General features: G+C 39.9%; 1 protein-coding gene across 4 annotated transcripts in view; it reads right to left on the reverse strand.

Moving 5' to 3' along the window:
- The window catches only part of TNIP3 (TNFAIP3 interacting protein 3), a 74,428-nt gene that overhangs the window by 28,840 nt on the left and 22,692 nt on the right, over positions 1-22,896 (reverse strand). For 3 of the 4 annotated variants that reach the window (XM_056358262.1, XM_056358242.1, XM_056358251.1), the window contains exons 4-10: positions 17,115-17,201; positions 15,989-16,078; positions 14,787-14,852; positions 13,364-13,495; positions 9,423-9,551; positions 3,816-3,932; positions 505-630 (exon numbers count right to left, since the gene is read on the reverse strand). In XM_056358262.1, coding sequence (XP_056214237.1) covers positions 505-630; positions 3,816-3,932; positions 9,423-9,551; positions 13,364-13,495; positions 14,787-14,852; positions 15,989-16,078; positions 17,115-17,201 — 747 coding nt within the window. The remainder of the gene's footprint in view (positions 1-504; positions 631-3,815; positions 3,933-9,422; positions 9,552-13,363; positions 13,496-14,786; positions 14,853-15,988; positions 16,079-17,114; positions 17,202-22,896) is intronic. The other variant, XM_056358273.1, reaches the window with a different exon arrangement.

Consider the following 22,896-nt stretch of genomic DNA (forward strand, 5'->3'; position numbering starts at 1 on the left):
ACTGACACTACTGTGAAGAGATAAAAAGGATGTTGCAGCAAACAATTATTGCAGTGGCTGCTCACCTAATTTGGATGGAGACAACTATTTTTTTTCCTCAGTGATACTAATATTACTCTGTAATTCCACTGCAGAGGTCAGGATTAATTACAAAAGCTTTTATTTCAAAAGTTAGTTTGATGTTACAACTCTTACATCAAGTGCCAGTGAAACCATCAACAGTCCTCTGGATTTGTTTTTGGTCCCCCTGCCTCCATTTTAAGATATGTTTGAAGAGTTTTTGCAGTAAATAACTCCCTTCATCTACTTAATTTGGAAGTCATCTCTAATCATTTCTCATCTTCTTACTGCATTACTTCAGAATGATTTCATCCCAGGTGGTGACCTCATATAAAATCCAATGTCAATTAATGGAAGCCAGAAAGCCTTGGGTTGTGTGGAAAGTGAGAAAATAAAAATAAAATACACATGTGCTGGCAATAGTAACTTTCTTTAGACTCATACCTGAGAGTTTAGTTTATTCAGTTGAGACTGTAATCTCTCATTAATTTTCTGCAATTCTTCTTTCTCCTCGTTAAGTCTTTCTCTGTCAGATCTCTCCTTTCTGAAGTCGTCTTCGTATATCTGTACCTGCAATCATTAGGACCAAGTATGTGAATTGCAGTCAAGCCACAACAGAAATTTTCATCCACTTTGCTATTTGGTTGCTTGTTAAACACTGGCCAAGTGGTCAGGTGCAGTCCAAAGACATCCCTCCTCTTTACAATCCTGCAACCAAAAAGTTTCCCTCATCTTTTTTATGACCAATACAAAATGACAAGCAATGGCTATTCTCCACTGGAACCTGTCAATCGAAAGAGTCGACAGCTTCAGTATTTGTAGGCCCTTATAATTTAGAAGGCTGACTGGGAGATACCAGCTTTCAATATTATTTATAATATATATTATAATATAGCAAATACTAAGGACAGTGATCTTTTTAAGGGATAAACGGTACCAGGAAAAATATTTCACCAACATTTTTTCCAGTTTTCTCTTCAATTATGACCAGTTTTAATCCCCCGTATCTCAGATGCAAGCAGTTACCATCCTGGTAGAGATGGGCAGTGCTAGCACAGCACAAAAACCTGACTTCTAGCACACAGTCTGACAGAATGTTATCACCTTATCCAGCCTCACAATGATCCGCTATCATCAAATAATGTCCTGCCTTTTATAGCCTATTGAATACAGTTGGTCCTGAGCCTGTGTTGCTTTACACCTTTTCATAGTTGTCTGCAGCTTTACTTTACCCACTGTGCTAGCTAACCAAGGTGTGGCCCAAAGGACTAATCCATGCAGAATAAGGGCTACCATTTAGAGCTGTGGTCACATACTAAATGACCAGAAGACTTGGATTAGTCAGGACTGTCAAGGAATTTAGACCTTGGCTGGAGCACCCTGGGGAAAAAAAAAAAAAAAAAAAAATATCTGTGGGAGGCTATCATGCCCAGATGTTAGAAACTGTATGCAGACAAAATAACTGGCCCATGTACTTTTTCTCTGCAATACAGGACTTCTAATTCATCCTTTCAAACTGCAGCCCAAAGAACCAACCTGCCCCAGTGCAGAAGCAGCAGGGAACGTTACACACACCATTCAAAATCGAAATACAGAGTTTTGACCCTGTTCCTAGAAGATAAGCTGCCTTTCAAATACTGAAGGATGCAATGGCTTAGCTCTGTTTACTTTGCCAGGAATCATAAGGCTTCATCCCACTAAAGAATATCTGACCACTCCAGGCACAGACAGCAAGCACACAGATTCAGAAGCAAAACATCCATAAAAAAAAAAATATCCATAAATTAATAGGTGTTAAACTGACTGGCTTAATTCTTCAGCTAACTGGCAGGTATCCACCTGGTAAGAAGTTGGAGGTTGGTGGCATTTCTACTGACAAGTAACAGCAAAAGCACATTGGGGTGGGAACCACCACCAGAACTTTCAGAAATCCTTTCATGTCCTCTTGGTTGGTCACTAAAGCATGATGACAATCTGTTTTCAAAGAACTTGCTTGCTGTGGCTTACACACTGCCCGTTGAACAGATCCAGTTTTCTTTTTGCTGGCAGCAGTGCTATGACTTCACAGGAGGACTAAAGAAATGTTAATACCTCAGGGGAAAAAAAAAAGTCAACACAGGGTTCTATAAATTATTTTCATGACCTGCCTGTTGCAGCTAATTTTTGCAAGGTTTTTTTCAGACCCTTATAATTTAGAAGGCTGACTGGGAGATACCAGCTTTCAATATTATTTATAATATATATTATAATATAGCAAATACTAAGGACAGTGATCTTTTTAAGGGATAAATGGTACCAGTTTACCGGTTAACTACCAGTTAAATGGACTAGTAGTCCACCACTAGATATAGCCTCTTTCCTGAACAGCACTGTGTAAAAGGAACAAAGGCTTTCTGTGTGGCCATGCAGGGACTCAGCTCCACAGCCTGTGCCTGGATCAGGCACGCGTGCCCCTGACCCTCCCAAGCAGAGGCTAAGCTGTTGCTTGCAGAAATATCTAGGTCTCTTGTATCCCTGCCCACCTACATGCGTCTCAGTATTTCCTTGTTTCTTCTTTCCTGATTCCCTCTCTGCTGTCCCACCTCCCTCCTGCTCCCCGGCTGTAAGATCTACTGAAGCTGCAAAGATCTACTGTCACGGTTTTGCCATATAGTCTGTTGCTCTGAGAGAGGGGAACACCTCCCAAGGAATGAACGCCTTCATCTCTTCTGTCGTGACCAGGGATGGGCTGATGACAGCCAAGCTCTGGTGAGACTGCCACGTTGCCATTTGTCCCAAGACTCCCTTCTTCTGTACAGTTAAGAGATTTCTGCTCCATTTCGTGCAGAAGGAAGTCTGGACTCACTGTACTGATTTATACAACTAGAAAAATACATTCATAAAATGGATACCCCATGAGAATTCTGACAAAAATTGGTTTACTCTATGTTATTGTGTAGAATGAAATAACTCATTACTGCACAATCAAGTGCAGGATTTTATTCTCCAGCATGTGGCAAGCATTACATTAGAGAGCAAAATCTGGCTCTGCTGTCAAACGTGACAGAAACAAGTATTTTATTCCCATTGAACAAAATTCCCGTTCTGATCACATCCATTTGTGTGTCAATAACATTAACCCTAACACTGTCCAGGATGCCAGACCTAAAATGTAAAATTATCTGAAAAGTATCATGTTTTCAAACAGATTCTTTCATACAGAAAGAAAAAGAGTGCACAAAGCACTTGCAATGCTTAGAACAAAGATTAAAAAATATAAATACACTTCTCTACAGTGACTGGTGTGCAGGTTACGGATGCAAATGTTTTGCCTCACACTTTGACAAACTGCAATGCCAACAAGTTTTCCAAGACTAGGATTCTTAGATAACTAATTCACTAAACTTTCAACTTCTAAGAAAAAAGCAGCAGAAGACACAATCAGTAAATCAGGAAGTTTAGCATTCCCTCTGGATGAAATTCAGCCTCTTGCAGAGAGCTGGCAGGATGTCTCCCAAGAGCCAGGAGGCTCACCCTGCTGCTTCAAGTCCTACATGAGTCCTACAGAAATCCTTGCTCCAGCCCTTTGCAAGGACTCCGTTTCACTTAGTGGACACTGCTGTGATGCTTAGGAAACACTGCTTGAATGGGATACAGCTAAACTGGTTCTTTCTTTCAAAAGCTCTACATAGCAAGTCTACCACGACAATTCTTGGGAGAAAGGGCAAAATTATGCTGTATGAAATCCATTCAGGCTTACTTCCAGCTGTTCTCACCTGCTGTCTGAGAACTTCAAGTTGGGTTCTCATGTCCTCAAGACTGTTCCTGTCACTCTTCTCTGAAAGAGTCCCAGGAACAGGAGAGAGCTGCTTTTTCAACATGTCCTGAAGGGCCTGCAACATTAAAGAGCAAAACTACTAAACGCAGATTCAATACATTTAAAAATATATAATCCTTTTAAGTTATTAGAATGTTTGCTCTCTAAACATACAGATTAGAGTGAGTCACAGATTCGTGGGGGTTTTCCCTTCACTTGCAGTTGCTTTAATTATATACACTGAATATAAACCCCATGAATAACATACATGCATGACTAGGTCCACATTTTCAAAGTGCCCACACTACATCTGTGACTTTGAGACAGGGTTCTTTAGGGGACTGTGCTTTTACTTATAACTATAACCAACATTTACCTATGGAAGTCACAGTTGCAAATCTCAACTCGTAAACACTCGTTCTCCTGTCCAAGTCAGAACTTGGGAAAACAAACAAAAAAAAAGTGTCTAAACTCAGCTGAGACCAAAACCACATAAACAAAACCCCCAAGAACATAAAAGCAATATTCAAAGATGGCCTAAGAATGTGACTACAGTAAAGTCTGACTAAAACATTTTTTGCACTGAGTAAAATTTTCTTCAACTGGAACTGAAGTAAAGCCCTCGTTGAGAGGAAGTTGTGTAGTCTCTATAGCTTGTCACTAGAGGGAGTTATGAATACACACACTACATTAGTAACCCTCACACTATTTTTCAAATTCTGCCATAGTTCTTTGCAGATATTTTTTTTAATTTTTAACAGTATTACACAGCTCTCCCTTAGACAGGAATACTTTTTCAATCACTTTTTATCCCTCCCTGTCTATAACCATACACTACACACACATATTATTTTTATTTAACTCTAGTAGGAATACTCACACTCAGTACTTTTCAATGTCTCTCACAATAAAATACAGACTCATCTAACTTCATCCATTTTAGAAAATTCAGTTCCTACTAATGAACCCCAGCTCTCCCTTGCTGGCCACACTCCATTCATGCCATAAGGGAAGGAGGGAAGATAATCTGGAGGGGGAAGAGACAGAGGGGGAAGCGGCGACGAAGGAGAACCAATATCTAAAGTAACCCAAGGGGTAGTATTCCCAAAATAGAAAAAAAAATATTAAAAAACAAAATTAGCACTTTCCATGGAGAGCACAGAAGACAAAAGGGAGGCTTTTTATCTGATGAGCTACTGTCCCTAAGAATTGTACAGAAGAGAAAATGGTGTAAGAGCAGCAAATTTTGTTGCCATGTCAATACATAGATAAGACTGAACATAAACATGGAAGGATGAAGATACAGCTAGCTTACTGATTTAATCTTCCTTTTGCCCCTCTGAGCCAATGGTAATCTTTTTTAGGCTATGACATCGTAGTGGTCTGCACAAATAGTAAAACAAATAATAAAACCAAGTTTCACGTTGGCATTCAGATTGGGCATGGATTGCCAGCAGCAGCAAGAGCCAGTGCAGTTTGATTACAGCATGGAACATATGAGACCTTCCCTGGCTGACCACAACCCAGACCCCTTCCCAGGCTTGTGGTTTGTGAAGCATGCTGCTGAGGACAAAGACAAGTGAAACATGCTTTTCTTCTTGCCCCTGCCTATGCAGGACACATCTCTATCTTGCTGACAACCACAGAATCACAAGACTCGCTTGGGTGGCAGGGTACCTCTGGAGGTCCAAGCCCCTGCTCAGAGCCCGGCCAGGGTGGTCAGGTTGCTCAAGGCCCTGACAACTGAGTACTGAGCACCTCCACAGAGGGTGATTTCGTGGGCTCTCCATGTAGCCTCTCCTAATATTTGACCACCCTCAGAAGAAAGTGCTTCAGATGCCCTAATTCAAAGGTAACTGAGCGTCCTGTTTCACAACATACTATTTTCCCAGTCATCTCCTGCACCCGCTTTTATATGGCATTGTCTTTTGTTAAAAACTCCTTTTCTAGGACACAGGTTACTTGTCATGGCTTCCCTGACATTACCAAATGGTAATGCACCTTTACAACTGAAATATGTATATTCATAAGCTATTGACAGTTCTCCTAATTCTTGAACAAATGTCACCACATTGACTATTTTCCTTGCAGCTCACTTCCTAGAATTACACCATGACATAAATGTATCAGGTATTTGGGCAATTCTTCATGTTTGTTTATTTAGGTTTTTTTTTATGAGGTTCTACATCTCAGAATTATGGAGAAAAAAACCCAGAAAAATCCAGAACGTTTGACCTTCAAAAGGTTAACAGTAGAGAAAAGTAAGGCAAGGATTTTTTTAAAAAACACCCTTGGAAGCAATACTGTGAGACCCCGTTTTATCAGTTCAAATAAAATAAGAAACTGCAGCATGAATAAAGCTGAATTGGTTTAGGGTCATATTTAAATGCAGATCAAAATCTTTGAAGAAAGACTGTAAAATACATTCTGAGAAGTGATATGTGGGGGGAGGTGGTGGTAAGATTTTGTAATGTTGCTATTAGATCAATAGTACATTATTGAGAATTATGTCATTATAGGAGATTTGGGTTCCCAAGTACAAAATGCAGACTAAACATTACTAAAGCTAACAGTTAAAGATATGACTGGAATAGTTTTCTTTCAAAATTGCCATCACTCAGAAATGACAAAAGGTGGAGCTGTTTTAGGGTCATTTATGGAAGAAATGAAGATACTACTGTTCCACAAATTTAAAAAAAACAACAGCAAATAAAATGATCATAAGACACTTGAAATTAAAAGTAAATAAGCTGTTTAAAATATGTAACTAGGATTTGTAATTTCAAATTCACAAATCTGAGTAATTACAAAGAACTTCCAGGCACCGACTATAATTGGTCCTGTATGCAATTTTTTCTGATAATTTGGTTATTCCTGCTTCATTAAAAGTCAAAGTACAAAAACCCCCAACAAAACAAACTATTTCCTTGAGATATGATTTTCTGGGGGGTAGGTAAGCTGAAAAAAAATTGTATAGGAAAATGCTCAATGGACAGCTAGATGAATAATTTCACGAAGAAAAATTAAAATACCCCTTGAGGGACTGGAGAAAGGATTTCATCCCAACAAAAGCCACCACTTTTGGTAGGTTTTAGATGAAAGTGCAGGGTAAGAGAAACAGTCACACTGATCTACAAGATGTCTACATGATGCAAAATAAACTATAAAATATATACATATAACTATAAAATGTAATTTTTTCTCTATAAAAATGAGTAGAGGGAAGGCATTACACAGGAAAGCAAGAGTAAAGACAGTATTTCCAATCAAGAGGATAATGTAGAGTGCTGTGGCAGTGACAGGATGGCTAACAGCAAGGAAGACGTACCAATGAAAAAGAACTCACAGATTGCTAAATTTAACTGAGCTTTAATTAACGTGGTGTTAAATAACATTCATTCAGAAGTACTGAGAACTGAAACTTGAAATTGCAAGACAAGCAGCACAGAGGTTTTCTGAACTTTAACATCAAAAATGGAACTGTATGACTGAAAAATAACTGCCTCTGTTTCCATCGCTAGAAAAAAGGCGTCCACGTGCCTAGAAACCTCTTAATCTAACCTCAAGAGCGTGTTAGGCTTGGGAAGGAATTTCAAAGAGAACTGCCCTACGGACATGAGAAATGGGATGAAGTAAAGCACTCTTTAACCTGATGTTTTTCACAAAACTTACAATTTTTTCAGGGGAAATACATTATATAGTTTATTAATCTATGTTTAAATAGCAATTGATATGGTGCTGCAGCAACGTTATGAAATAAGTCAGAAATTTGGCTTATACTTGAACCGTATGGTCAACAAGGAAACAGCCACAGGAAAGCCAATAATCTTGGGATATAGTGTTGCAAACTATTATGGCATTGCAACATCACTTTCATGCTGCAGACAAAGCAGGGTCAGATCGGACTCTGTACTTTGGGTACTCTGGATGATCAGATCTAAGTCAGATGAAGCCAAAAGTAAAAAGATCAACGTACTTAAAAGATTCATGTACTTGGAAACAAGTAGTAGCATCTTCCATAAACCGAGAACTGAGCAGTTTAAAACGTCTCAGATAAAAACCCACACATATTAGCAGGCATAATTGTATTTTAAAAGACCAAAAGAGCTGGGTCAGCTTAGCTAAACTGTCCTCTAGTAAAAAGTACAATTTCTTTCTGTAGCTATAGGGGAAGAGCAAGCGCCCCTGAGAGCAATCATATTTTCACTATAGAGGACAGTTCTGCTTCACAGAGAGGACAGACCGGCTTCACACAAGGAGTGAAGCAGATCTGTTCAACACTTCTACCAGAAGAACAAATTCATATTATCTGGCCAGAATAAATTCAACCCAATTAAAACAGACGAAAGCATTTCATGAAAGAAGGGTTACAGTTCCAGAATAGCCTTTCAACAGAAGCACAGTAGAAGGAGCTTAAGTATTTTTATGGAAGAACTTGTTTGATTTTGGGGAATTTGTAAGAACTTCAAGTCACTGAACCTACAATAGCAGGGGACTAGACCTAAAAGGGCACAGAAGATCTCTTCCAGTCTTACATGCATTCATGACACTAGATTTTAAGAATGAAAATACACAGCAAATCAGTAAACTACTCGTGGAAAAGTGTGGTACGTGAAATTGGTATTTTATTTAAAAGAATGGTCTATTTACCCCTCTGTCTTAGTTCCAACCACACTGTAAGATAACACAGCAAAATAAAACATTGAAGTAAGTTATTTTACGAACAAGACCTTGAATGGAAGTCCTGTCAATGCATTTCAAAAAACAGCTAGACAACATATGTTCTGTCAGATTTTTCTAATATGGCAACATTAGTTTTTTTGCCTTGACTTTTGTACATCATGGCCCTTTAGCTTGCATATCACAAGTTACACAGCAATGGTTACTGCAGTGCATTTCCTCAGGAAGTGTTTGTGGTACACCATGAAATATAAAATTGTTAGAAAACACCCACTGCTTTATGTGATCTTTTGATTAAAACAAAGTTACATTTATTACTTTCCCTCAGTTAAAAAAAAAAAAGTCCCATTTAGCTATTTTATGGCAATTTCCTCAATGAGACATATATACACATAATACTTATATGTATGAATACATATATGTATGTATATATAAGACAGGAGCATGTCTTGTGAAGAGAAGCCATTATTCTCAAACACAGAATATATCTAAAACAATAGGTCTGAATCTTCTTTTAATCACAGCATTTCACTGGATGCATATGAAAGCATCTTTGTGCCATTTCTTTTTTTGTTCTAAGGACAGAGAATGTAGAAAGAGCTTAGATACGATACAGAGAGGTTTCACAGGAGAAGCCAAAGAGTCTCTTAACTTCCCTCTTTATAATGCAACCCTACTACCTGTCAGGAACAGCATGCACAGGTATTAGCTAACGTAAGATTTGCTTGTTTCCCCAGCTCCTGAATGGTGATCATGAGTTTGCTACCATGAAAAGGTTGTTCCCCCAGGACTGAAAATATGGGTATTTGGTAGTGTCACTGCTTGACAACAGAGACCCTAGAATTAAAGGAAGCGGTTCTGGTCAGTAGCTCACTCCTGTTCATACCTTATTGAGACGACTTATTTCACACTCATAATGTTCTTTCTTTCTGATCATTGAGGCGTTCTTCTGCTTCAGGAGCTTGTTCTCTTCCTTCATTTCATGGAGAGCTTCACTAAGGACCTTTGTTTCTTTCTGGGATGCAAAAACAGAGAGATGCTGCTGAAAAGCAGATGGAACCATTTTTCAAGAACAACTTTCAGAATATCTGCTGTCTGGCAGATGTGCTGCATTTTTGTTGCCCCAAACACAGCTGGGAAGGGAGGCAACAGGAAGGCAGGTTGTTAGTAAAACCCAGATATGATAAAGTCTCTTGAAATTGTTTTGACCATTCACCATATGATGACACGGAAACAACATACAAGACTAAATCCCTGCTCTCTACAGTCCGCAGTTGCACAAAGGCATGAGAAAGTTGGCAGGCCAAGCAGATCAGTAACTGTACAGATGATTACCACAAACCTGCATTACTTATTACTTATGGCATTAAGGCCAGGACTAAATGCTGGTGGAGTCCCAGGCATTCCCAGTGTCATACAATATTACAGACAAAACCAGATCTCAAGATCACAGTCTGAGGGCTTTTTCCACCACATAAGAGACTGAGGCAGGTCTCAGCCTGCTCAAGAATTACCAAGCTACCAACCAAGGCTTAAAAATCTACTTTCTTGGACCCCATCACAGTTGTTGTTGACTTGAGCTTGACCCTTCCTAGTGCATGTGCCTACACTGTTGCTACCCCAGCAAACTACCAGGAAGATGTCCCTAATTGCAACAGGATTTACACACTAGTCTTTCAGGATAGTATTATAGATTATTAGGTATTATATGGCATTATATCAAACTTTAAGTTTAATTCTCTTCCTCTATCACTTTCAGTGTGGCTGTTTTTGATTTACACTGAAGGGAGCTAAGATCCAAATCAGATCCTAAGCAAACAGCATTGTGTAAGCTTCTCTCACAGGGTAATGCATTCCTCAGTTGCCCACTTTTGCCAGACCGTCTTAGACCAAAATTGTTCAGATGTATGAAACAGAATGGCCCATTCTACAAAAACAAGAAAGTATTTCAAATATTCTTCTGCGGCTGCTTTATGTGATCAAAAAAATGAGATTCAACAATGACACACACAGGACACCACACGAACGCATTTTTTTCTGTGCAACAGGCATATCTCTGTGGAGCCAGCTACTAGGCATTTACAGTTCAAGCTCATGAGAAGTACATCACATGTGCTAATTGAGCCAGTGAAAAACATCCTTAAGAAACCGTTATTTACACATGAAGTAGCTTTGTTTTTCTTCATTCTAAGTCAGTTGGAACATTTCATTTTCTCCAAAAACTGGGCAAGATTAATGGGGTACCTCTGCATTAAGTATAGAAACTCACCCAGGAGCTAGCTCAAGCTGGCATGTGCATGTATGTTTTAAGATATTAAAAGAAAAACAAAACACCAAAATCCATACAGGTTTTTAGCTATGCTCTTCTCTTCACCTTTGCCGTCCTCTTTTCCTAGCTCTTAGCACACATTCTCCTTCTCAGGGATTGACGCTTCTGGGAACACAGCCACTTATAATTAAAGATTTCCAGTTTGCTCAGGTTTTTGAACGATCTGAATTCTTACGTCTTAGTGCTTCTTATTCCACACTGAATCTTAGGTGTTATGGCACCTAGACTTTCCAGTGCTTTGGTTAGTCTTTGATTCCTGTCTATGGTTAGTCTTTGATTCCTGTCTATGGGTACACAGTCAAGCCCAGAGAGAACAATAAAAAATTACATCTCCGAAACAGCCACTTTTCCTCTGTGGGACATGGAGGACATGGGGACAGATAAAGTTCACCACATTATTATTTTGTGAGTCATACTCCAGGTACATTTAAAAAAAAAAAGTTCTGTAAAACAGAAGCAGCATGTAATCTCTCTCAGATTTGTTTGGTGCTGCTCGTTTTCCTAAGTGGCTCAGCAGAGCACCGAGAGAACTGCCCCTCTAAGTAAACAAATTTTAAAGGTACTGTCAGGCTGCTGGACTAGATAAGCAAGTAGAGAACAAACATCTTATTACTTTGCTCCGGCAATTGCCCTGTAGAACCCATCCCAGCTCCGTGGCTACAAGGGGGTAAGTAAATCATTTTAACAGGAAGCGCTGTTACTTTTCAAGGAAAATATATATATACGCACACACACACAAACATATATATAAAACCAAATGTGGGTATGAGGAATGTTAGTTGCTGCAGAAAACAAACAAACAAACATCAAGCCCTAAAAATCTCATCTTGGTATATCTGTCAGCTTGGGCCTCTTCCACATTCCTCAACTTTAAAGCAGCAAGCCTGCTGACGTGCTTTCAAGCTGAACATATCTGAATCATCCTCTGGCACTGCTTTTTCTTCATCCTGCCCCATAGGCAGCATAGGAGTTTGCACAGCTGCTGACATGGGTGCTACAATCCTTGTTGCTCAGTCAAAAATCTCTACTTTTAGCAGCTACCTCTGCAAAGGTGTAGATCTCCTGCATGACATCCAAAAAGTAAAGAAATTCAGGGTAAACAGAAGCACTTCCTGGCTGAGTAAATAATTTGTAAAGGAATTGCTGATCTAAGGCTCAATTTTCATGCAGGTTAACCTGCCCCCCTAAGATTTTTGGATTATGTCATTTGGTTCATTATTAATGTATGTAGCAAAAAACCTGGGAGAGCGTACTGCTCATCCTTAGCTTTCCAAAAAGGTAGCTAGGGCTATTTTTCACAGCTATCATAGATTAAAAGGTAGGCAGTAAAAATCTTAGTAATATGAACAGGGAGATTGATTGTCTTACATTGAATCCACTCTTGGAGCAAACACAGGCCATGATTCAGCAAGTACATAACAACATAGTTTGCTTTAAAACATGTAAATGATCCTATTGGTTGGAAATCATGCATGTGTTTAGCCAAGACCATACCATAGCTGATAAGCAAGTAAGATGAATATTCTGCTTATGAAGATAAAAACAAAGGGCTTTGCATTTCTTTTACTATAGCAGCTAACCTACATATTAACTGAGCCTGGAAGCCACACGATTGCCACTTGTTTTCAGGTTTGTTTCATGTTATCAAGCGACTAGAGAAGCCTGACTTCAGCTGTCAAGAGCACCATCCAGAAACCTTTACGAGGGCTTATGAAGCATGTGATGTCATGAAGCAGAATGAGAATAGGAAGCACCACTCTGGTGCTTGCAGAACAGGGTACAAAGTTTTGTGTATACTTTGGGCATATATATGACCATCACTCAGGTTGATGTTTTACTGTGGTAGGAATTCAGCTTAAGGATCTAACCTTAGATATGAATGCCTACACAAAAGCCAGTGCCTAAGGAGTCCTGAGAGAGGTGCCCAAGCACACTTAGGGGGAGGTGAACACCGCTCTAGAGCAGCTGATCAGCCCAGGCACTTTCAGCCCTACTACATCGCTGATATTTACAAGGAGCTGAGATAGCTAGCACACGTATAAAAAATTGTCAATATATTGTCAATACCAAAATGTGGGTGTCTGGAGCTGAATTTATTCTTTTATGGCCAAACACTTCATGTAACATCTGCAATGACATTCCTATTCCATTTGAAATTGCTGTAGCATTTTCCTTCACAAAGAAATTCATCCTGAACTGAACAGTGAGGAAGGAAATCTCTGTGGTATTCATATCAATCTGCTCTTTACTCCCCCACGTACACCAATGCCATGGTTTCTGCCAATATCTACTGAAATGCGTCTCTGTACATACATCTCTGATTAGACAGAAGATCAGCCACTGCCTTGGGTACAATACTGAAGAGCACTTGACACCACAATCGCATCTCATGGCTGTGCAACAACCCACACCCTGCCACTCATGAGAAGAGAAAAGAGGAGAGGCAAGGCAGCGTTCAACACTGAGCACAAACGGGGTAACAGAGCGCACCCTCCTACCATTTCCTGCAACAGCCTCTCGCTGCCCGGGGCTCGGAACCTCTCATCTTTTGGATGCTGCCGATGTCTCTCTTCCTCCAGCTCACTGACTCTCCTCTCTGACTCGTCCAGTTTTGTTTTCATTTCTGCCAGCTGAAAAAGCAAGTGAAAGACCACGGTGGGCAGACCAGAGATCCTGAAAGGCACAGCATCTCAAAAGCGCCTTCAAATACTTTCAGCTCTCAGCAGGCAGGTGTAAAGGAGTGGATATGGTTACGTGCAAAGTCCCCAGCCACTGACTTTCCCCACCCCACTCCCAACCTCTGCTGCTCTGTCTGCAGTGGAGACTTTTAACGATCCTGAGCAAATTCTCTGTTGGTGTTAGCCCAGCTGGGTCTCACACTGTTTTGCTGCCACAGGACAGCTACCATGGGTCTGATCCTCAAAGTGAATCTTCCATTTTAATGTTCTTTTTTTTCTCTTTTGCAATTTGGACTTCCCCTGCAATGGTGCACATTCAAATGACCTAGCCAGAGGCATAAAATGATCCCACATTAAATGAGGAAAAGCCATTTAAACTCCTCTTCTCTTGAGGGGAGAGGAATCAAAGAAATGATCCAGATCTTGGTAAAGCTTACTGGAAAACATGAGAGAGAAAATTTTCCTGATAAGCTCATGAGGTCATTCTGCAAACTTTCTTTTCACAGATGGAAACAGGAGATGAGAAGCCAGCTTGGTTTTTGGAATACCAGGCAAAATTGTAAGCAGTCAGCTTCACTAGGCAGCTGATATGTCTGCAGCAAAGATACCACACAGCCACAAGGAAGGAATGAAAGCTATGTCAATGGGATCTTTACCAAAAAAAGGAAATAAATAGTATTTATTTACAATTTATTTTTTTACTGAAGAAATTTTGTACAGAACAGTTTCTCAAAAGCAAAAAAGTCTCTGCTTGTAGAGGGCAGCATTCAAGGATTTAGCTGAGAGCTCCCCCGTTACAGGGAGCCCCAGTGAACTTCCAAGGCTTCACAAGCCAGCCACAAAATATGGGACAAGAACCAACAGATATAAGCTGATGCAGATCAGTGGCTGGGCACAGCAGGCATTGCAGGTTAATTTTCAGTTATCTGTGCTCTGAAATAGGTGCAATTTTTATTACCTTGCGGAGGGCATGAAGATCTCTGCTGTCATGTCCACCCTTGTCCCTATTATTTTAGAGATGCCCTGCTTCTCTGGTTATTTCGTCCTACTGAAGATTGCACACACATTAGCTTCACTTTTGTGTGATGAAGCTTTTTTAATTTGTGAGCTAAAGACAAAATAAACATGTTGTCTTTCCTCTCCTAAGATATTTAATACAGCATTGGCTGATTGGTATTTAAGCACAGACTTAACTATCAGCAAGTGGCATATGTATTCCAATAGAAGTATTCAACATTGTTACCTGTTTTTCATAAAGGTCTTTCATACTTCTAAATTGATGATCCCATTGCTTGTTCACCTCCAGAAGCTAAAATTATTAGGAAGTCATAGTAAATAACACTTATTTCAACATCATCAATAAATAAAAAAAATAGACTGTCATTCTAATCCTCCAGCTATGAGTGTTCACAACTTCCTCATTATCTGGCCAGTTCATTTCAGAAAAAGCAAGTTTAAAGTTTGGCAAGCTTTATGGCCCATCTGCCAGTGCTTTGGTGTTTCAGTTAAAGCACATGAATGTTCAGGAAGTAACATTCAGGAAACATGCAAATACACAATAAGCTACAGGTGAATCATTTGGAACGCTGTAAAAATCCCAAGCTGCAACTCCTAAGTGGCCAAGGACTTTCTTGCTATTTCGCTTTAAGTTCCATAAACATATTTCCAATTAGAAGGTCTCTGACTTCCAATGAGCAAATTGAAAGCTCCTATTGATGGCAATTATTACTGGGTGCAAACCCCACTTGCCTTTCTCAGCACCACTACACCAAGCAAACATACGTATGCAAGATGGAAAGATCGCCTAACACCACAGACTTAACTGGCAGGAGTAAAGTCAGCATGTGTGCGTTTTTATTGGAGAAAGCCAAATAGGTCCCTCTGAAGAATTTTGCTTTGTAGGATATAGGCTCACTCTTCAGGATGCTGAGCAAAAGAATGGCCTCCGGTTTGCTGCTACCTGTGACCAAGACATCACTGGCTACTACTCACAGTGGTTCCTTGGCCTTTCAATAGTGATCATTATGAAAATCTGCCATTTGTACCGTATAAATCTCTGCCCTTCTAGATTCATAACCCCATTACAGCAAGTCATAATTCATTGTTAGGAACAGTTCTCCATACATAACTCTGCCTAGCTTGGTAGAGAGAAGCAGAACTATAGGAACCAGTTTAAATGTAATTTTAGGGGCTTGCACACTTTGGGCTGTTAAGAAAAGCAAAGCAGAAAGTCTCCATATAGATACTGCCTTACAAGAGCATGGGATTAGAGTCACACAGCAAAAACAAAGGCCATACTGGGCTGGCAGGTAAAACCAACTGCAGCATAGTGTAAGTAACAGCGATAACATGTTCAGTGATTTCCTGCCCTGGGCATATTGCTGATATTGTAATGTGTGTCTTAGAGCGTGTATCTGTAACTGTTAAGGATGAACATGAGATTACTTCTCGTCTCTGTCTTTCCAGTGAGAGGATCTGTTGCTCCAGAGAACTGGCTGATACAGTCTTCTTCTTGGTCAGTAATGTGCGCTGTGACTGGAGAAAATAAATGTTCAAAAATGAATGCTTTTCGCGTCCTCTCCTCAAGTCAAGATTATCATATAAAACTCCCATCCACCCTGATATGTGCATGTAAATAAACTGAAACAGCAACTTTTTCTCTACATTGCATTTGTATTTCAGTACCTTTACACCTGCTGACAGCAGATTCTGAAGTTTACATCTGCTTTAACCCTACTTTGTCTGTTTTAATTGAAGTATTATGCAAATGGACACTGAAATAAAGAAAAATGTATATACTTGTACCATCTGAGACACAGAACACAAAATAGGATTTTAATTATCTTACAGATGGTAATATAAACAAGTAGTACAAGCCACAAAAGTTGAGCATAAGTTGCAGTGAGCGTAAGCAGCTCCCTTCATTCACAAGAACTACAATAATTAGTAGTATTGCCCCTGATAAGTGCTTGCAGGCCCAAGGCAATAAACTTTAGCACAACGGATTCAAAACAAGCAATACAGAAAAATAAGAGGCCATTTGGAGAAATTAGGAAATCAGTCTGCAATTTACGTCTTTAACTTAAAAGTATCTGAAGCAAATACCTGGCAGTCAATGGCAGTCAATTCACGTATTGCATTGATTTCAGAATCTGTACTTTAGCCATGTATTTAAGTGCATATTTAGGAGTCCTATTAAAATGACTAGGACAACTCACAAATCTAACAGCTATATATACACTTGGCACCAACTGGCACCAATACTGCTCACAAAAGTTGTTGGGTCACTAAAATGAACCATTTCCTACCCTTTGTATAACAACAAATTAAAATGACCAGATACTCTTGGGGCGGGGGGGGGGGGGGAATGCTAGCAAAGGTTTTCATCCTAAGTATGCCACACCTAAAACTATTTCTAATATTTCCTTCGATTCTTAAACAAATCTCCTGGAATACAAAAATAAGCCCATAATTGTCAGTCTCCAAAGTGACACAGATGATACCTGCACCAGCTCAAGCTGTTCCTGTTAATCAGACAGCACTTCAGAGGACAGCCAAAACAGTCACTTACTTCTAGTGGGTCTGTTGGGGCTTCCATGTCAGTCACATCTGCCCACATGCATCCAAGATGGCCTTGAGCATTTGTTTCACGACGGGTCTTTGGAAGAAGAACAGCAATGAAACAGATACTTTATGTTGGCTAAAGGAGCAGGAGAATGGCACTAGGATCCAGAAGATCCACAAGTGCTGCCTGTGGAAGCAGCCAAGGTTTAGAAATAAGTGGCAGAATTTTGATTTTAACCTTTTCCTCCTTCCTGACTGGGGCTTCCCAGAAGGTTGAAGAACAGTGCCTATGACTAATATGCCGGGCAAGGCAGTACTCTGCTTAGTGTGCACATAAATCACAATCAAGTGGCCAGTTCACCCCAAGAGAGGAAGTTGCATGTATAAGGGAAGGAAGGGTATGTTTTTCCAGTAAGAGGACAGGGTTTTCTACCCCTGCTTCCAGTTGTAAAAAAGGACTTATGTAAGTATCACAAGTATTAAGTGACACTAAGACAGTGTGAACTTCTATCTAGTTCATGATAGAAACATTAGCGACTCATGCTTATAAAGGAGTAATAGCGAAGTCTGTTAACAGCTATGGAGAAGAGCCCACCCGTACAAACCCCAAGTTGTTTAGGGGAAAACCATTAACTGGAGAATTGATTTACTTTCCCTGAAGAAAAGCTGCACAAAGATGGAGAGTGACACATGTTGTTATTCTTCTCCTAAGGACATCATATTTGCAGTTCTAGTACTTATCTAAGCATGGACCTAGATTCAAGCTACTCAAGTCTTCACTTGAGAAATCAGGGTACCCAACACTTCAAACATATGTCTTTAGTTTCCCATTTGGAAAAAGAGGTTAAGCTTACCAAGTTAAACTCCCCAGAAATATTAACAAAGAAAAGGCTTCCATAGACTTCACATGCAAAGTTAGGACAGGTGAAATGGAGAAGTGCAACGTATTGTCATCTTGGGTCTTGGAATGATGAATAATGATGCATTTGAGAAGGAAGTGTGAAAGAAATATCAGTTTCCTTATTGTGGAAAGATCCCTGGGTCTGAGGCTTTTTAAGTGGGGGCAGAGGCTCCTTATTTCCTTTTCAAGGAACACAATGAAAACTAACCTGTGAAATCTGACATAAAATAATATAAATCTGTGGGAGTTCTTTCAACTTCCAAAAAAGGATTTAGGCAAAGTAAAGTAATCCTGTGACATGCTGGAATCTAACAGCCACATTCCAGATTGCTGGTTCATAATGTGTGACTAAGCAACTCCTCTTTTGCAAGATACAAAACTCAATCTGGAAGATAGCTACTATTTTACAATATTTTTATATGAATTATATCCTGCCTACCTTGATATTCTTTTTACTTTTTACTGGTTTATGGAATAGCTGGAAAACTCATGGGGTATAAAGACAGAAATAAAAAAAAAAATGTCATTTTAGCGAAGACATTTTAGTTTCTACATAGAAGTCATACCACCCATCAAAAAATAAAAGAATTTCACCTGTACATATACTGAAACTAGTCTTTGAGCATATCCCTCCCAGCTACAGCACTGGGTTAAAGAAGGAAGAACTACTGGCCAATAGCACAATAGCAATTTCCACAATTGCATTTCTTGACATTTCTGTAGTGATTAATATGTTGTAAGAAATACAAGCTGATAACTGTCAGGCAATGAAACAAAGTAAGCCTCCGTACCACCAAAGCACGGCTGAGTGAAACAGAAAGGCCATGCTCCAGGAAACAGACACGCAAAAGGCCAACTTCTAAAATGAATAAACATACTGTGCTACCTGAGAGAATGTAATAATAGTTAAACTGTAAAATCCCCATAGTGGAGAAGGCAGACGAAGCACCACACATTTTAAAAATGAGACCAAGTATTATAATGTTATGAAAAGTTTGTGTCATATCAAAGCTTACACCTAATGACTTCAAAGCTCTTTGCAGAAGTAGGCAATAAACCTGTTATACACATAGGGAAGCAGACCAACTGAATGCTAAAGGTCATCCAGATGTTAGTGTCAGATCAGAGAACGATGATGTCGCCTTTCACCCACGGTCTGTCCACCTGTCTGTCACAGCTGTGTCTTAAGCATCCCTTAGCAGGCTGTCACTGCATAATTTTGTGTTCTGAAGAGTCAAGAGTCAGCTGCTGAAGGAGAAAGTACTGTAACTAAACACAAATAATGCGAACAGCAATTATCTATTGTCTTCTCACAAGGTCCTACTGCCTTGTGCTGGCCTGCTACAGTCCTATAGTTTATAAATTCATGAAAACAGTCTGTCTCTGTCTATAAAGTACCAACACTGAACATCTGATTCACAAAAATACCATCAGAAATCTTCCACATTGCACACCTGCTCTCGAGGGCAATGATTCTCAAGCACGGACACCTTCCCTTACCCTAATTCCCATGCTCAGCCATCCCACCCCTGTTTCAGCAGCAGTTAAGGCTTGGGAGAAAGCTTAGGTCGAACCGCTGCATTTTAAGGCCTGGTGCTAAGGTAAACCAGCCCCAGTTTCTGATTTCCTCACAACAGCACACTGTGATGTGCAACCTGAGGTGCTGAGCGGTCCCTGCAGCAGGGAGACGACACGAGTAAACCCAGTGCACAGCCCTACTCATGAATCACAGCTCCCACTTGAAAGTGGGACTTATTAGTGCTTAAATGACTTTGAAGAGAAGGTGAGGCTGAGACTCTGCAGTGCACACAGTTGTTATCATTATTTAGTTCAAAACAGTTGCCTGGAAAGCTGTGTAGTTTCCTGGAGAGCTAGGTGGACATTAGGACACCAGGTCCTTTATTGTTGGTATCTTAATGACCATATTAACAGCTACTGAAAGCGACTGATTCTCTCTTGGACTGGAGGATTTGAAGGTGCCATTTATAGGGATTTTAACTAGTTGCAGCACTGTTCCTTTCTGCTTCCCAACCTCTATGATGCTGTCAGAGAGCTGCAGAGATGTGGGGGAGAAGGTGAAGCTCCTGGAAGAGTAGAGGCTAGAACAGCAACAGCGTCTCCACATCTCCTGCTTTCCATGCCAAAATGACTTGCACATTTGTCCACTTTCACTCTCTGTGAGCCTGCCATAGTGACTAAGCAGCAACAACCACTGTCTGTCCCACACTAGGGCTATGCATGAGAGTTCTGAGTCAAGTTTTGCTGTTTGCTGAAATAGCTGTTGTTTGCATGCAGCTTGGCACTGTCAGTGAATGCAATTTATACTGGCCTTGTGTATCTTTTAACGTTACCATCTTGTTTGAAAGATGTATTGCTCCCTGCTAACAAACAATAAGCTCCGAGCTAGGTGTGCCTATGTGGAAGCTCCTAGCTTTGTTACTGGCCTTCTAATCTATGTATAAATGTTAAAATCAGCGCCAAATTTTCTTGTAGAGCCTTAGCTATTGCTCTTCGTTACAAGTTTCTTACACAAAATATGGCAGACTAGAAATGACATTAAGTACTCTTCAGTGCCTAGCTAGGCAAGCTTAGCATTCATACGGGTAACGCCGATGCCCCTTCACACAGTGCCTAAAGTCAGTGCCTTTTAAGAGACTTGATAGGAAATACGTCTCAAGGGCAGCAACGTGATGTTCAAGAGCAACAGTGCTGTTCACTGCGAGATCAGTACTTTGGTCCCTCCCTCCCAAGTGCTTTTCTGTAGTGACTGCTACATAAGAACAGTATGGAGTAACGAAGAGAAGAGTATCTCTAAAATCTACATGAACAGAAAAAATACCAATGAGTAGGGTGAGTAGGGAACAAAAAAAAAAAAAAAAAAAAAAAGCTCTTCAAAGGCTGTGGTATTCTTCCAGCAAAAACTGGGAGAGGTTAAAGAAAAATCGTTGTCTGTCTCTGTGAAAACAGTTAATAGCACTGAAAAGAAATACAAGGGATCACAACATTAATTTTCTTTGGTATTCTGGAGATAAAGACACTATATTTGTTTATTAGTCTACTGCTACACCATGAAGAACAACTTAGTTGCACAACAGCACTTCAGAAATCTGAGATATATAAAAATCCTTGAAAGGAGGACTCTTTTTGACAACTATCAGACTCAGAAGTAAAAAAAATATATATATATATTTTTAAGGAATTTATATTTGGTTTGAAGCTATTAAATCAAATATGCAGTTTCAAATTGATTGGAGAATTCTAGTTGAAGATCAGACTGTAAATGCAGTGGCAAACCTAAAAAAACATTTACAGATACAAGCAAACTTTCAAGAGGCTGTTAAAATTTTCCAGCCTGCAAAACATAACCAGATCAGCTCAACATTTTGGAGGAAAATTTGTTCTAGTACTTCACAGTCACAGGAAGATCAGGAAGCTTCACAGGTAGCAAAAGTGACAGCTGAAGAAGGTGTCTACAAAGAAGTAAATTTTGGAGGAAAACACAGACAGCAGTGTTGTCCAAAGGCAAGGCAGCTAGGTGTTGCGCTGTTCAGTAAATACCTACAGAAAAGCAGAGAAGATACCCAAGGAGAAACCCAGTGTGCCTGTTCTGCACGGTGGGAATGATGTCAGCTGTGCAGTGTGCCGAGGGGACATCCATTGGCACGAACAAAGGTGAGTGTTCCCTGGGAACCACTCTTGCAGCCAGAGACTGAAACGGCACTTCAGACATGCGCAGTACCCTGACACTGCCATGCAAATCAGTGCCATCTCTAACACTGCAATAAAGGCCTTGGGGAGAAAATCTAGTCACTCTTGTCACAGACACTAAAAATCAGATTTTACTGTGGGGAAATCATACCTACATTAGCTGCTAAAGAGCAAAATCAAGACTTGCTAAATGTGATGTAACAGCAGTGACAAACTGGTCAGCAAGTTTTATATAACCCAATCTAATGCTTGCATGAACCTTGGTTTCCCTGACTGTTTCACCTCTTCCTCTTTAAATGAACTAGTCAGTTTGTGTCATGAGATTTACTGGTTACACTAAAAAAAAAAAAAAAAAAAATCACAAGAAAACACTGCAGGGAATAGCAGGAGAAATAGAAACCTGGCAACCTCTTACAGGATAACTGCCTCTAACTTCTCCACACACACATGTAAAACCACACCACAGTCTGCAGTGTACAAATCTGTGTTACTTTATATAGCGTCCCTAAAATACACAGACATACAGCTCTTTATCTAGCTGGTGTCCATCACACGTTTTAGAGCAAGAGCGTAACTAACTTATATTCTCTTTTCATCCATTTCTCATCCCTTACTTCTCCTTCCACTCTCTCTCCAGAAAGTCACTTCCTTCACATGTTCTTTCTATCCATCCCCAACAAGGAAACAAAACATCATTACTCTTGCTGCTGGGCTGTGACATGCAATTGTAGCATCAACCACCGCTGAATACAAACAAACTTCTCTTTACATTTGAGCACACTTCGAGTAAACATGGAATACAAAGGAGAGAAATGGATCAAAGTCTGCTCTCCAGATAAGCAAGTGAAGTTCAGTAGCTTAAGAAAATGAAGTTAATACAACAAGAATGACCACTTTCTGTCTTTGGAGAGCTGGTCAGATCTGGCTGCTCCAAGAAGAGTGGTTGATAATTTCTCTTCTATATGTATTATAAAAATGCTTTCTTAATATCCATATGAGCCCTTCTGTTCCTTGGCTCCCACTGCTCTCTCTCTATTACAGGGACTGATCAAAACATGACTAAATGTGTTAATGTTATAGTGAGCAAATCTGCACCTGCAAGTTTGACTCATAGTCTGAAACCTTTTGTAATGTCTGAATCATAATTTAAAACATTTAAATTCTCTTAATCAGCATGAAT

Source organism: Falco biarmicus, chromosome 1 (genome assembly GCF_023638135.1).
Source record: "Falco biarmicus isolate bFalBia1 chromosome 1, bFalBia1.pri, whole genome shotgun sequence".
Lineage (NCBI taxonomy): Eukaryota > Metazoa > Chordata > Aves > Falconiformes > Falconidae > Falco > Falco biarmicus.